This window comes from Dendrobates tinctorius, unplaced genomic scaffold (genome assembly GCF_039654945.1).
Source record: "Dendrobates tinctorius isolate UK_male_01 unplaced genomic scaffold, ASM3965494v1 ptg000203l, whole genome shotgun sequence".
In the NCBI taxonomy this organism is placed as follows: domain Eukaryota; kingdom Metazoa; phylum Chordata; class Amphibia; order Anura; family Dendrobatidae; genus Dendrobates; species Dendrobates tinctorius.
The window spans coordinates 27,770,437-27,782,772 of NW_027361870.1; the positions used below are offsets into that span (position 1 = coordinate 27,770,437).

General features: G+C 44.6%; 1 protein-coding gene across 2 annotated transcripts in view; it reads right to left on the minus strand.

Moving 5' to 3' along the window:
* The window catches only part of ACYP2 (acylphosphatase 2), a 253,780-nt gene extending 242,296 nt beyond the window's left edge, over window positions 1-11,484 (minus strand). For both annotated transcript variants that reach the window (XM_073553923.1, XM_073553922.1), the window contains exons 1-2: window positions 11,335-11,484; window positions 6,708-6,724 (exon numbers count right to left, since the gene is read on the minus strand). In XM_073553923.1, coding sequence (XP_073410024.1) covers window positions 6,708-6,724; window positions 11,335-11,473 — 156 coding nt within the window. In that variant the 5' untranslated portion in view covers window positions 11,474-11,484. The remainder of the gene's footprint in view (window positions 1-6,707; window positions 6,725-11,334) is intronic.
* Window positions 11,485-12,336: the final 852 nt, after the last annotated feature.

Below are 12,336 nucleotides of genomic sequence, written 5' to 3' on the forward strand. Positions count from 1 at the left end.
TCAGTGAAAACAGATGAAAACACAAACACAGACAGAAAGACAGGTAGAGCAAACGATGGGGCCCAACTAACTAGATAGGAAAGGACAGAAAAGATGCTGGCTGCAATCCGCAAAAACCCTACCAAAAATGTCCCCACACGTCTGATAGGAAAAATGGCCCTAAAGTCACTAGACTTCAAAATCCCTGTATCAGCACTCCGATATACTCTGAAGACAGAGCAAAAAGAGATTTAACCGATCTGGGACAAAAATGGAAATTCAGCAGAGCCCCAGCCGGGGCTGGCAGAACACAAAACTGAGCAAATCAGACAAAATCTCATGGAACAATAACAGAGCAAAACTTAGCTTTAGAAGACAGGAACTGAACTGGAGGCCAGAGCTCAGAGCAGAGAAATCACCAGCAACCCTACAGGGCGTCGGCTGCCTTATATCCACTCAGAGATTCCGGATGTCCAATCGCAATCCACCTGTTCAGGTGACAGGTTTCTCCCATCCAAATCAGTTTCACCACCTCCTTTCACCAGCAGAGGGAGTTCATCGGACATCAAAGGTGAACAAGAAAATGAGCTTACAACAGTCGGCTCCCTGAATAGCACCCGGTGCGCCCTGTGTGTTGGATGGTGTCAGGAGGAGACGGACGTCCTGAATAGCACACAGACAGGACACGTAAGTTTTATGTGTTTTTTTTTCTCTTTTCTCAACTCAGCTTGCGGTGGCTCAGTGGGGTCAAGAAGGTGACAAGTGGCTTGCTGTAACTCAGCGGGGTTATGAAGGTGACAAGGGGCTTGCTGTAACCCGGCGGGGTTACGAAGGTGACAAGCGGCTTGCTGTAACTCGGCGAGGTTACGAAGGTGACACCAGCAGCTGTGTGTGAATGGCAGCCGGAGGTGTCAGAGATCGGAGACAGCAGGAGCTGTGGTGGTGCCAACAAGAACTTGTGTGGTAGCGTTAAAGAGACATAAACTGTGTTGTGTGAACTGTCTAAGGAGACCTGTAGAAATGACATGGAGAAATCCCGAAAGGGGGCAGGGACCCAAAATGGGGTGGTAACCCAAAAAGGGGTGGAGTCCCAGAGGGGGGCGGCGACCCAAATCGGGGTGGTTCAGAAAAGGGCAGCACTGGTTACCTCAGTGGACATGTCTGGGGAACCACAGTGTGTGTGTATGACTTTTTCAGAAAGTGGGACAGTCTTTCCGGATAATGACGGGCCGCAGGTGTGTACCGTGATGCTGCACCGGAAAAGTCTCTGGTCGGCTGGACTCAAAGAGTCAGGTGACTCTGACAGGTAATCCTCTCACTTTCTGAATGACCGAGAAAATGGTCCAGGTTCGCTGTAAACATGGGGTCACGGTGAACTATGCGGTTGACAGAGTAATGTTTGACCCGTCCCACAGCGTTGAGTGCTAAGGTGGCGGTATACCACCAGACTTAGTGTATGCCATGGAGATGCGCCGGGAATTTGTTGTGTTTGATGATGTAAGGCAGGGGGATGGAGACAATTCTACTGTTGAGCTAGCAGACATTAAGATGGTGACGCCTCCTAAAGTCGAAAGGTCAGATGTAGAAGGGACCGGAAGAGGGGGTGCGTCAACCCAACTTACCGACCTGATGTCTCATGACATGACTGATGGTGAGCTGGTAGATGAGACGACTGGAGTAGACACACGGTCAGACGATGACTGGAGGGTTCACTCGACTGATGGGGCTGACCCAGTGGTTCCCGTTGAAGATATAATTAGAGAAGTAGTGGTGCGACATGTGATGGCCAAAAAAGAACAAGACCATGAGATACAGTTGATAAAAGAGACAGTGGAAGAACATCTCGAACGAGAACGGGTCCTGAGACAAATGGCCGAGCACAGGGTGGAGGGGCTCGAGAAAGAAGTCTTGGAGCTCAGAGGTCACTTGTCAACCTGGCAAAGCGTGAACAAGACCCTTAGGGAAGAGATGGAAGAACTCAGAGGAGTAGTAAAAGGTCTTCTGCGGGAGAAGAGCTTGGATGAAGATTTACAGCGGCCGGGCCCGAGTGATAACAAGACGGAACTGCCATTACCCATCTTGGCAAAGGGTCATGAAATGATAAAATCTCATGAAGTTTGTGAGCTTAGAAATGAAGAAGACAGTCACCCAGTCGGGTCAACTGCAGTGAGTGAAGTGTTCGTGGTAAACCCAGAGCCTTCTGTCCAGGAAGACGGCAGGACCACGACCTTCAAGTCTGTGATTGACGTGCCCGAAGACATGCAAGAAGCCTGTGCTGAGGAAGGTGTGCATGAGGCTTTCAAGGAGGCAGTCAAGGCGTGTAAGGTGCACTGGGCATCTGAGACTAAGCAGTTGGTAATAATATCAGCCAGGGAAGACACAGCAAAGTGGGTAGCTGTCCTGAAAAACATGCATCTGCAATGTCTTCACGCCAAACAGTTGTTCAGACGGAGTAATATAAAAGCTGCTCGATGCCTAGAGATAGCAAGGGAAGCGAAGAAACGGCTCGGCTTGGTGGAAGATATAATTCCCGTACCCAAAGGTCTGATTGGAAGAATCATTGGAAGACTCGGGAAGGTAATGCAAGACCTTGTAAATATGTCCGGTGTGGCAAGGGTGAGGATCCCTCCAGATGACGAAGTTCAGGTATCAGCTGAAGAGGGCGTTATTCCCGTCATGGTGGTTGGCTCCATGGAAGGCCTGAAGAACTTTCGGATACTCTTGGAGTATCGGGTGAGGTACCTGCAAGATATTGAGCAGTTGAGGCTGGACCGACTGCAGATCAACATAGAGGTGCGGAACATCAGGTGGCGGCCGCCTTCAACCCAAGATGTAAGGACCCGAAGGGTCCCTCCAAGAGGTGACATGGCAAGTGGCCGAAGAATGTCAACAAGGCAAGGACATCAAAAGGCTGCAAGTGGCAGTTCGACGGGCCGTACAAGGCTGAGAGACCTTAGTTCCTGTGAGACGCTGACTGGGTCAGACTCAGGCCAGACAGTAGGCTCAACTAAGACTTATGACCGCACCAACCGGGAGAGCCGGTTGGGGAACGGAGTGCACTGGAGGAGTGTGATGAATAAACAGTGTCTGATTATGCAGACAGACTGTGACTGGATGGCCAAAGATCAAGGCCGATATTCTGACCGCTGGGGGCGGGGGAGGCCTAATGTAGAGATGAGGCCATATGACAAACAAAACAGACGAAGACGGTTCTCTCGATCCAGTTGGGCAAGGTGACATGGGTGCCCGGTCTCGAGATCCCGGGGTGATGTTGCATGTTCAACCCCACAAGCTTGAACAGAGGGGGGAGGTATGTGGTGTAGTGAACTCTGCGTCCACTAGCGGGCACTGTGTGGGTGTCCCAGGACAGACGGATAGCCATGTCCAGAGTGGTAACAGGAGCAGGGTGCTAAAGGATCGTTATGTATCCCATGGTGGGTGGCCTTGGGATGAAGGCTTGATTATGTGCTGATCTGCAGAGCTGATCTTTCGTGCCAATGTATTAGGGAGAAGCCTTCAGGTGATTGGTGAGACGGGTGATACAATCACCTACAAACCCATCTAGGAGTGCGTGTATAGAACGCCATAGAAAGTTTATGTGTGTGAATGATTGAAGGACCTGTGATGAGGTCATAGCCATGTGATCCGGTGGGCGTGGCTACTGACCATATAAGGTGGACAGGGTAGGTCACATGAGTGAATGCTTGGACCGTATGGAAGGTCTCGTTTGGGCTGACGTGGCTGCCTTCCTGACAGCACGTGGAGAGGCTGTGGATTTTGGCTGCATATGTCTGAGAGTTCCCAGGAGGGGGAATGAACGTCAGGACTGAGAAGCAGCTATGAGAAGGTAACCCGGAGAAGGGATATAACTGTGAGGCTAGAGAACCTGTGTTCTGGACAGTGCACAACTTGTGTGACCACAGGGTTAACAGAGTGAAGCTCTGTCATGGACGCTATGCTGTTTATATGAACTTTCTGTTGCTGTTGCTTGGGTTTATGCAGCATAATAAACCGAATGGACTGAGTTATGTTAAGAAACCTGTGCCGGACGTGATTTATCGGCTGCCAAGCAAGTATCCCCTACCTGAATAACAAGCGCTACCTTACAATATATATATATATATATATATATATATATATATATATATATACAGTCATATGTAAAAGTTTGGGCACCCCTATTAATGTTAACCTTTTTTCTTAATAGCAATTTTGGTTTTTGCAACAGGTATTTCAGTTTCATATATCTAATAACTGATGGACTCAGTTATATTTCTGAGGAGCCCATGATGCCACTCTTCATAGGAGAATCAAATAGGAGAACTACTTGCAAGTGGCCACTTTAAATACCTTTTCTCATGATTTGATACACCTGGCTATGAAGTTCAAAGCTCAATGAGGTTACAAAACCAATTTAGTGCTTCAGGAAGTCAGTAAAAAGTAGTTAGGAGTGTTCAAATCAAGAAAATGATAAGGGTGCCCATACTTTTGCACCGGTCAAATTTTGTTTAAATGCAGATTGCACATTTTCTGTTAGTACAATAAACCTCATTTGAATCCAGAAATATAACTGAGTCCATCAGTTATTAGATATATGAAACTGAAATAGCTGTTGCAAAAACCAAAATTGTTATAAAGAAAAAAGGTTAACATTAATAGGGGTGCCCAAACTTTTACATATGACTGTATATATACAGTTTTGGCCAAAAGTATTGACACCCCTGCAATTTTGTCAGATAATACTCAGTTTCTTCCTGAAAATGATTGCAAACACAAATTCTTTGGTATTATTATCTTCATTTAATTTGTTTTAAATGAAAAACACAAAAAGAATTGTCCTAAAGCCAAATTGGATATAATTCCACACCAAACATAAAAAAGAGGGTGGACAAAAGTATTGGCACTGTTCGAAAAATCATGTGATGCTTCTCTAATTTGTGTAATTAACAGCACCTGTAACTTACCTGTGGCACCTAACAGGTGTTGGCAATAACTAAATCACACTTGCAGCCAGTTGACATGGATTAAAGTTGACTCAACCTCTGTCCTGTGTCCTTGTGTGTACCACATTGAGCATGGAGAAAAGAAAGAAGACCAAAGAACTGTGTGAGGACTTGAGAAACCAAATTGTGAGGAAGCATGAGCAATCTCAAAGCTACAAGTCCATCTCCAAAGACCTGAATGTTCCTGTGTCTACCGTGCGCAGTGTCATCAAGAAGTTTAAAGCCCATGGCACTGTGGCTAACCTCCCTAGATGTGGACGGAAAAGAAAAATTGACAAGAGATTTCAACGCAAGATTGTGCGGATGCTGGATAAAGAACCTCGACTAACATCCAAACAAGTTCAAGCTGCCCTGCAGCCCGAGGGTACAACAGTGTCAACCCGTACTATCCGTCGGCGTCTGAATGAAAAGGGACTGCATGGTAGGAGACCCAGGAAGACCCCACTTCTTACCCCGAGACATATAAAAGCCAGGCTGGAGTTTGCCAAAACTTACCTGAAAAAGCCTAAAACGTTTTGGAAGAATGTTCTCTGGTCAGATGAGACAAAAGTAGAGCTTTTTGGGCAAAGGCATCAACATAGAGTTTACAGGAGAAAAAAAGAGGCATTCAAAGAAAAAAACACGGTTTTTACAGTCAAACATGGCGGAGGTTCCCTGATGTTTTGGGGTTGCTTTGCTGCCTCTGGCACTGGACTGCTTGACCATGTGCATGGCATTATGAAGTCAGAAGACTACCAACAAATTTTGCAGCATAATGTAGGGCCCAGTGTGAGAAAGCTGGGTCTCCCTCAGAGGACATGGGTCTTCCAGCAGGACAATGACCCAAAACACACTTCAAAAAGCACTAGAAAATGGTTTGAGAGAAAGCACTGGAGATTTCTAAGGTGGCCAGCAATGAGTCCAGACCTGAATCCCATAGAACACCTGTGGAGAGATCTAAAAATGGCAGCTTGGAAAGCTTCAAATATCAGGGACCTGGAGCAGTTTTCCAAAGAAGAATGGTCTAAAATTCCAGCAGAGCATTGTAAGAAACTCATTGATGGTTACCGGAAGCGGTTGGTCGCAGTTATTTTGGCTAAAGGTTGTGCAACCAAGTATTAGGCTGAGGGTGCCAATACTTTTGTCTGGCCCATTCTTGGAGTTTTGTGTGAAATGATCAATGTTTTGCTTTTTGCTTCATTCTCTTTTGTGTTTTTTCATTTAAGACAAATTAAATGAAGATAATAATACCAAAGAATTTGTGTTTGCAATCATTTTCAGGAAGAAATTGAGCATTATCTGACAAAATTGCAGGGGTGTCAATATTTTTGGCCACAACTGTATATATATATATATATATATATATATATATATATATATAGGTGGCACCTCACTTATAATGAATTTTTTTTATAGCCATAATGCTCTTGTGTTTTCAGTATGACAGTTTGGTAGCAACATGACTGTGCCATTAGAACAGAACCTTTAAGACTAATGACCATGAGCGAAGATGTTATACTCTGGAGCATCCTCTATCCACCAGAAGAGAGCGGCATATGATGCTACATTTTCCTAATGATACAAGTGTACAATAATATGAGTTTCAGGATGAGGGTGCCAATCATTGGACTATCTCTTTAATGTTTACTATGAATCTCTACTAATTTGTACAGAGGCTAATGCAAAATTACAACTATGGTTGACAGAAGTATTAATCCATGAATCATTAAATATGTGAACACTTACCATTCTGAAGCAAACACCTAAAAGAGAATGAAAAAGAATATTTCACTATATACTGTAGGCTGGAAATACAATTATCCGTGGTAAATTCATGGTTCCTGGTCACCATGGGCTCTCTAGATCTGACATATATTTTAGGCTATATTTATATCTCTACTGGAAAATTGACTTATTAATAGGAAAATCTAGCTTATTAAGGAAGAACTCATGAAGAAAACTGCAGATCCCATTTGAGTTTATTGAATCAATTGAGGGCCATTAGCATCTGCCATGTGACAAATACAACCTGGATTTCTCTGTTTTGTTCATATGATGGAGAGAAACAACGGAATTGAATAGTGCAAATGTGAACAGAGCCTTTCTCGAGATATTTCTTACCTATTATCTATTATTATCTGCCTGCTGTCTTCTCCCTGCTAGGCTCTGCTTCACTGTCAGGTCTCACACACAGAGGGATAGTCCTGTCAGTCAATCAGAATCGGGTGGGTAGAAGTCTGCGGGAACCAGTCCACCATTGACTAGTCTTCTCTCAGTCACATCTTTTCTGACTCCTTGTTCAAAGCATGTTTTCTCTAAATTGCTGTTGTGTTTCAGAGTGAGACATAGATGTAAATGCTTATGTCCCCCTAAAAAATTGAGAAAAGTATTCAAGGAGTGATACCTTTATTGACTAACCAGAGAAATTTTATTTGCAAGCTTTCAAGGCTCAGAAGGCCCCTTCTGAGCCTTGAAAGCTTGCAAATATAATTTCTCTGGTTAGCCAATAAAGGTATCACTCCTTGAATACTTTTCTCAATTTTTTGGGGGGACAAAAGTATTTACATCTATTTTTCTGGCGAACACGGTACCACAATATTATTTTGTATTGTACATCGTAAGAGTGAGACATAGATATGAAGATGGAACCGGTCTCTAATTCTTCCAGTGGTTTGAGCTGCATAAATCACATAACAGGTTCCATTTGGTGTAATAATAATTATTATTATTATCATTATTATAATAGCAAAATTTATTCCATGGCACTTTACATGTGAGGAGAGTTGTTAGGAACATCTGACAGGAGGAACTTCAGAGTACCACGGTACTGTAGCTCTTCACACTACAAGGTGCAATAGAGAAGTCATTCAGGAGAGGTACATGTTGGCGGGTTATTGGAGAGGAGAATCCTGACTTGCCTGGGAGGTTGATTGAGTCTCTGCCCCGGAGGAAACTGCACGGAGGCCGGTACCAGTGTGTACCACGAACTGTGAGTAAAGCTTTGGAACTACAAGCCCTGGTGTCTTCCATTCACTTGTGCGCCCACGCCGTCAGCACTGCTACATCTGGGTACCAACATTCCTCACACCACCTGCGCCTATACACTGCCCTGGGGTTACAGCTTCACCTGTGGGGAGCTACACCATCTATGCTGCAACACACCATCAGCCCCAGAGGATCTGCACGCAGCGTTGGCTTAACATCTTGCTTGCCAAACACCACAGGTGGCGTCATGAACTATTCCATTTCATTAACTACAAACCACCATTGATTTGGGCGCCCAGGGCCACGGACCGGGTCACAGCTGTTGTGACACATCCCACTGACACCGGCCCGGTACCGAGTACCCCACAGTCCTGGGAGGGTGACCCATATGCTGTATATGGGGCAGCTGTGTGGGGCTCATGCTGTATATGGGGAGACTGTGTGGGGTTCATGCTGTATATGGGGAGGCTGTGTGGGGCTCATGCTGTATATGAGGAGGCTGTGTGAGCTCATGTTGTATATAGGGAGGCTGTGTGGGGGCTCTTACATTAAAAAACGGGCTGGGGGGTGCTTAAACAATATATAGAAGGGGCTGTATTGAGGATCAAACAATATATTAGGGGATGTCAGCATACTTAATTCTGTTCAATATTACGTGATACAATAATATTAATATAATTATCAATAGTATAATTATAATATATTGATATTAATATTGAGCAGAATTAATTTCAGCCTATTGGCTCGGCCCTCCACAGCAGTCACGGTCTCTCATGTGGCCCCTCAGGAAAATTATTTGCCCACCCCTGCTCTACAGTATACTACTACTACACAAAGGATGGTTCCCTTTTATGCCTCTTTCATATATCTGTAATTTTTATCATATATAAGAACACTGACTGTTGCTTAACAGTGTTTTTCTCTCAGCCTGGTTTATAGCGTTTGATCAATGTCTCAGTTTTTAACATCAATGTTTCATCAGTGATTTTTCACTGTTGGAAAAAAAATGCAAGGCTTCTTCTATCCAAAATAATGTTAATATCATGTATAGCACATGGACTGCAAATTGACGCCATCCGTGTGCTGCTTATGCTTTTCATGGACCCATAGAAGTTTATGATAATGTTGACCTGTGATAAAAAATGGACATATCTCCGTGAATTTTTTTGTGGGTCACTTAGTCTGCAAAAAAGCATGGAAATTTCACATTAGACCTCTCTGGGACCTTGATTTCCAAGGTCTAGTGTGAAGTATCCACAATCAGTGATGGTTTCGGGAGCCAGGTCACCTGCTGATGCAGGTCCACTGTGCTTTATCAAGACCAAAGTCAGTGTGGCACCCCAGGAGCTCGGTAACCACAGTGCCATTGCCTCCCTCCCGGGGGGGTGATGTCATGCCTGGCAGCAAGGAGGGATTCTTTGGCCAGGTACAACAACATACAACACTTTCTTACTCCAGATCAGAAGGGGGAGCTCTAAACCCAGTTTCAGGGGAGCTTCCAGCAAGTTCTGGGCTGGGGGTGGAGTTAGTTTAATCAGTCTGAGGGAGATAGAGAGGAGAGTGGACATGAATGAAGGACCTGAGGAGTGGAGCTAGAGTTAAGCTTACCTCAGGGTCAAGTGCTAAAGACCGGACACCGGAGTCCATGGCTGTGTGGGTGCTGAAGCCCCGACAGCTAAATCCGGAGGGCAGGGGATTTCAGGTCCCCTGGCCCCACCATAACACCTGAAGGCACAGCAGCAACAGGCAGTGTCGGATCCACAGTGAAGTAGTGACCCCTGCAACAGGCTCAAGCTGCCTGCTATACAGGCAAGAACAAAAGGAACAGAAAAGAGCAGATGGCTGAGCACAGCTTTAGGCAGCAAGGACCTTAGCATACAGCACAATAGGGAGGCCTACTCTGGCCCACCTGGCTATATGGATCCCAAATTGCTTCCAGGCTGAACGGATCTCCAATACCAGCTGTAATTGGTGCTATGGACTACATCACGAACTGTGAGTAAAAGAGTGAAGACTGCACTTTGCTGTGTCCTCCACTTTATTTGCTGTGACACTTGCTCTGTACTACAATCACCATCATCTCCATATATCACACTATACAGACCCGGGACTAGCTCCACCTGTGGGGAGCTGTACCAACTCTGCTGCACTACCATCAGCCCCAGTGGTCTCCTCAGCAGCATCGGCTAACACTTTTAGTGCCGAACACCACAGGTGGCATCACAAACTGCAAACTATACTTTATAAACTTTAATTCCCCTTTCCATCATTTTTATTGGACCCCCAGGGCCACGAATCGGGTCACTGCTGCTGTGACGCACCCCCTTAAGGACTGGCCCGGTACCAAGTGCCCACATGGCCCTGGCAGGGCGCTCCATCAGCGCAGCCATCTACCAAAAAATTTTAGAGCACTTCATGCTTCCCACTGATGACAAGCTTTTTGGAGATGGAAATGTCATTCTCCAGCAGGACTTGGCATCTGACCACACTGACAAAAGTACCAATTTTTTCAGTGTTTTTTCACCACCCATTCATTTCAGTGGGGGAAAAACGCTGAAAGAAGTGGCATGCTCAAAATCCTACTGACAAAAAAGCAAGCTGTGTGCATGAGTTTTCATAAATCTCAAACACTTTGCTGGTACTGTAAAATGCAGCTGAAAATTTGCAAAAAAAGACGCTGCAAAAACACCTAGTGTGAACTTAGCCTGAGGGTGTGTACACAGGTCAGCATTTGCAGCAGATTTTTCTGCACCAAAAACCAAAGTGTTGGCAGGAAAAACACTGTGGGAAATAAGTGCATTTTTTTTTACATGTTTTTAATGCATTTTTAATTGTGTTTTTTCCCATTCATTTTAATAAGCGAAGAATGCTGTAAAATGCTGAGAGAATTGAAATGCTGCATATTTTAAAAAAAAAAAACTTTGTTCAAATCCAGAAGGAAAAAAAGCAGCTTGTGCAGATTTCAGAAATCTCATTCACTTTGCTGATAATGTAAAGTGCAATATTTTTTACCCTTGACAAATGTAGCATGTGGACAATCTCTTACATCAAAGCTTTTTATAAGGGCAATGATTGTGATTGACAAGATCATGTTTGGTGCCTCTGTGCATGAATACACAGCATGTCTTTTTGTGCACCTTTTCCTTGACAAAGCCCTGCATATTCCCTGGATAAGATCTCGCTGGAGGGTCTGACGTGTGATAAGAAGCAGTGGTAAGGAGCATGAGCACATTACAAAATCACACACAGCTCCATGGCTTTCTGTACCCGGCCTGCAGATTCCTGTTTTCAAGATGAGCTATGTTTAGAAGCACTGCGAGTTTCTTAATTTATCATGCATGCAGGAAAGCTCTGCAATTCATAGGCCAAGAAGAAAAAGCACACCTACCCTGAACACGGCCAAAGACTTCATAATCTACAGATTTCAGAGAGTTTGATGCCTTTACTAGGCCAGACATTGTCATAAAGGTGAAAGCAAGCACCAGGGCACAGGCTGAATGCATCGAGGTAGGTTCCCAGTCTGACATCTCATCTTACTGGTGTCACGATGCTGCGGACAGCCAACCAGGGCGAAGAGGAGGATGCCACCAGTCTGAGACCATCTGAGCACTTACAAGCTTAGCTGTTGCAGAGACAAACGATCCTGGCATTATCTGAAAATAAGAGGTTATTGAACATCTCTGTGTATTTCCAGATCTTGAGATTTTATAATCAGTTTGTACCATACTACAATGTACACAGGCTCTATTATTGTGGGGTGGTCCACTACATTGTTAGTGATTACTTATCCTTAAGATCAGCTTAGTGAAGTCCAACACCTTGCAATCCCACTTATAAGCCGTAATCAGTTCCTGTGGCAGCTGGATATAAGTACTGAATGGAGCTGAACAGCATGGCTTCGTATATTTTAGGGGAGTGAATTGAAACGTCCCCTTTAATGCCACCTCCCCTTTAAGGAGTTCTAATATGAATATATTGTAAATGTTGTACAGGTATAATTATGCTCCTGTACTGCTACATTACTGTGTATTACTGCTGTTCTCATTGGTACTGTCACATTATATGTGTTACCATGTTGTCCATATTGTAATATATTGTGTTTATTATGTTCTACATATAAATAGATAGGTTAGGGTAAGCTGGTGCATCATTCGGGTTCAATAGTGGAGGGCACTATTAGTATAGAGTTTCTAGATATGGATAAGTATAGTTCTGTAGTGGGCCACTAGATGGGAGTATACTAGTGGGTCTCGTTTGGTATAGCTATAGGAAGTTCACACAGGGTTAACTGTAGGAGGAGCTGCTATGGGTTAAGCAAGTGTAGGAGATAGGAACAGTTTAGAAGGACAAGCACGCCCAAAGGGTCCAGAAGGGCTCTAAGCCCAGGACA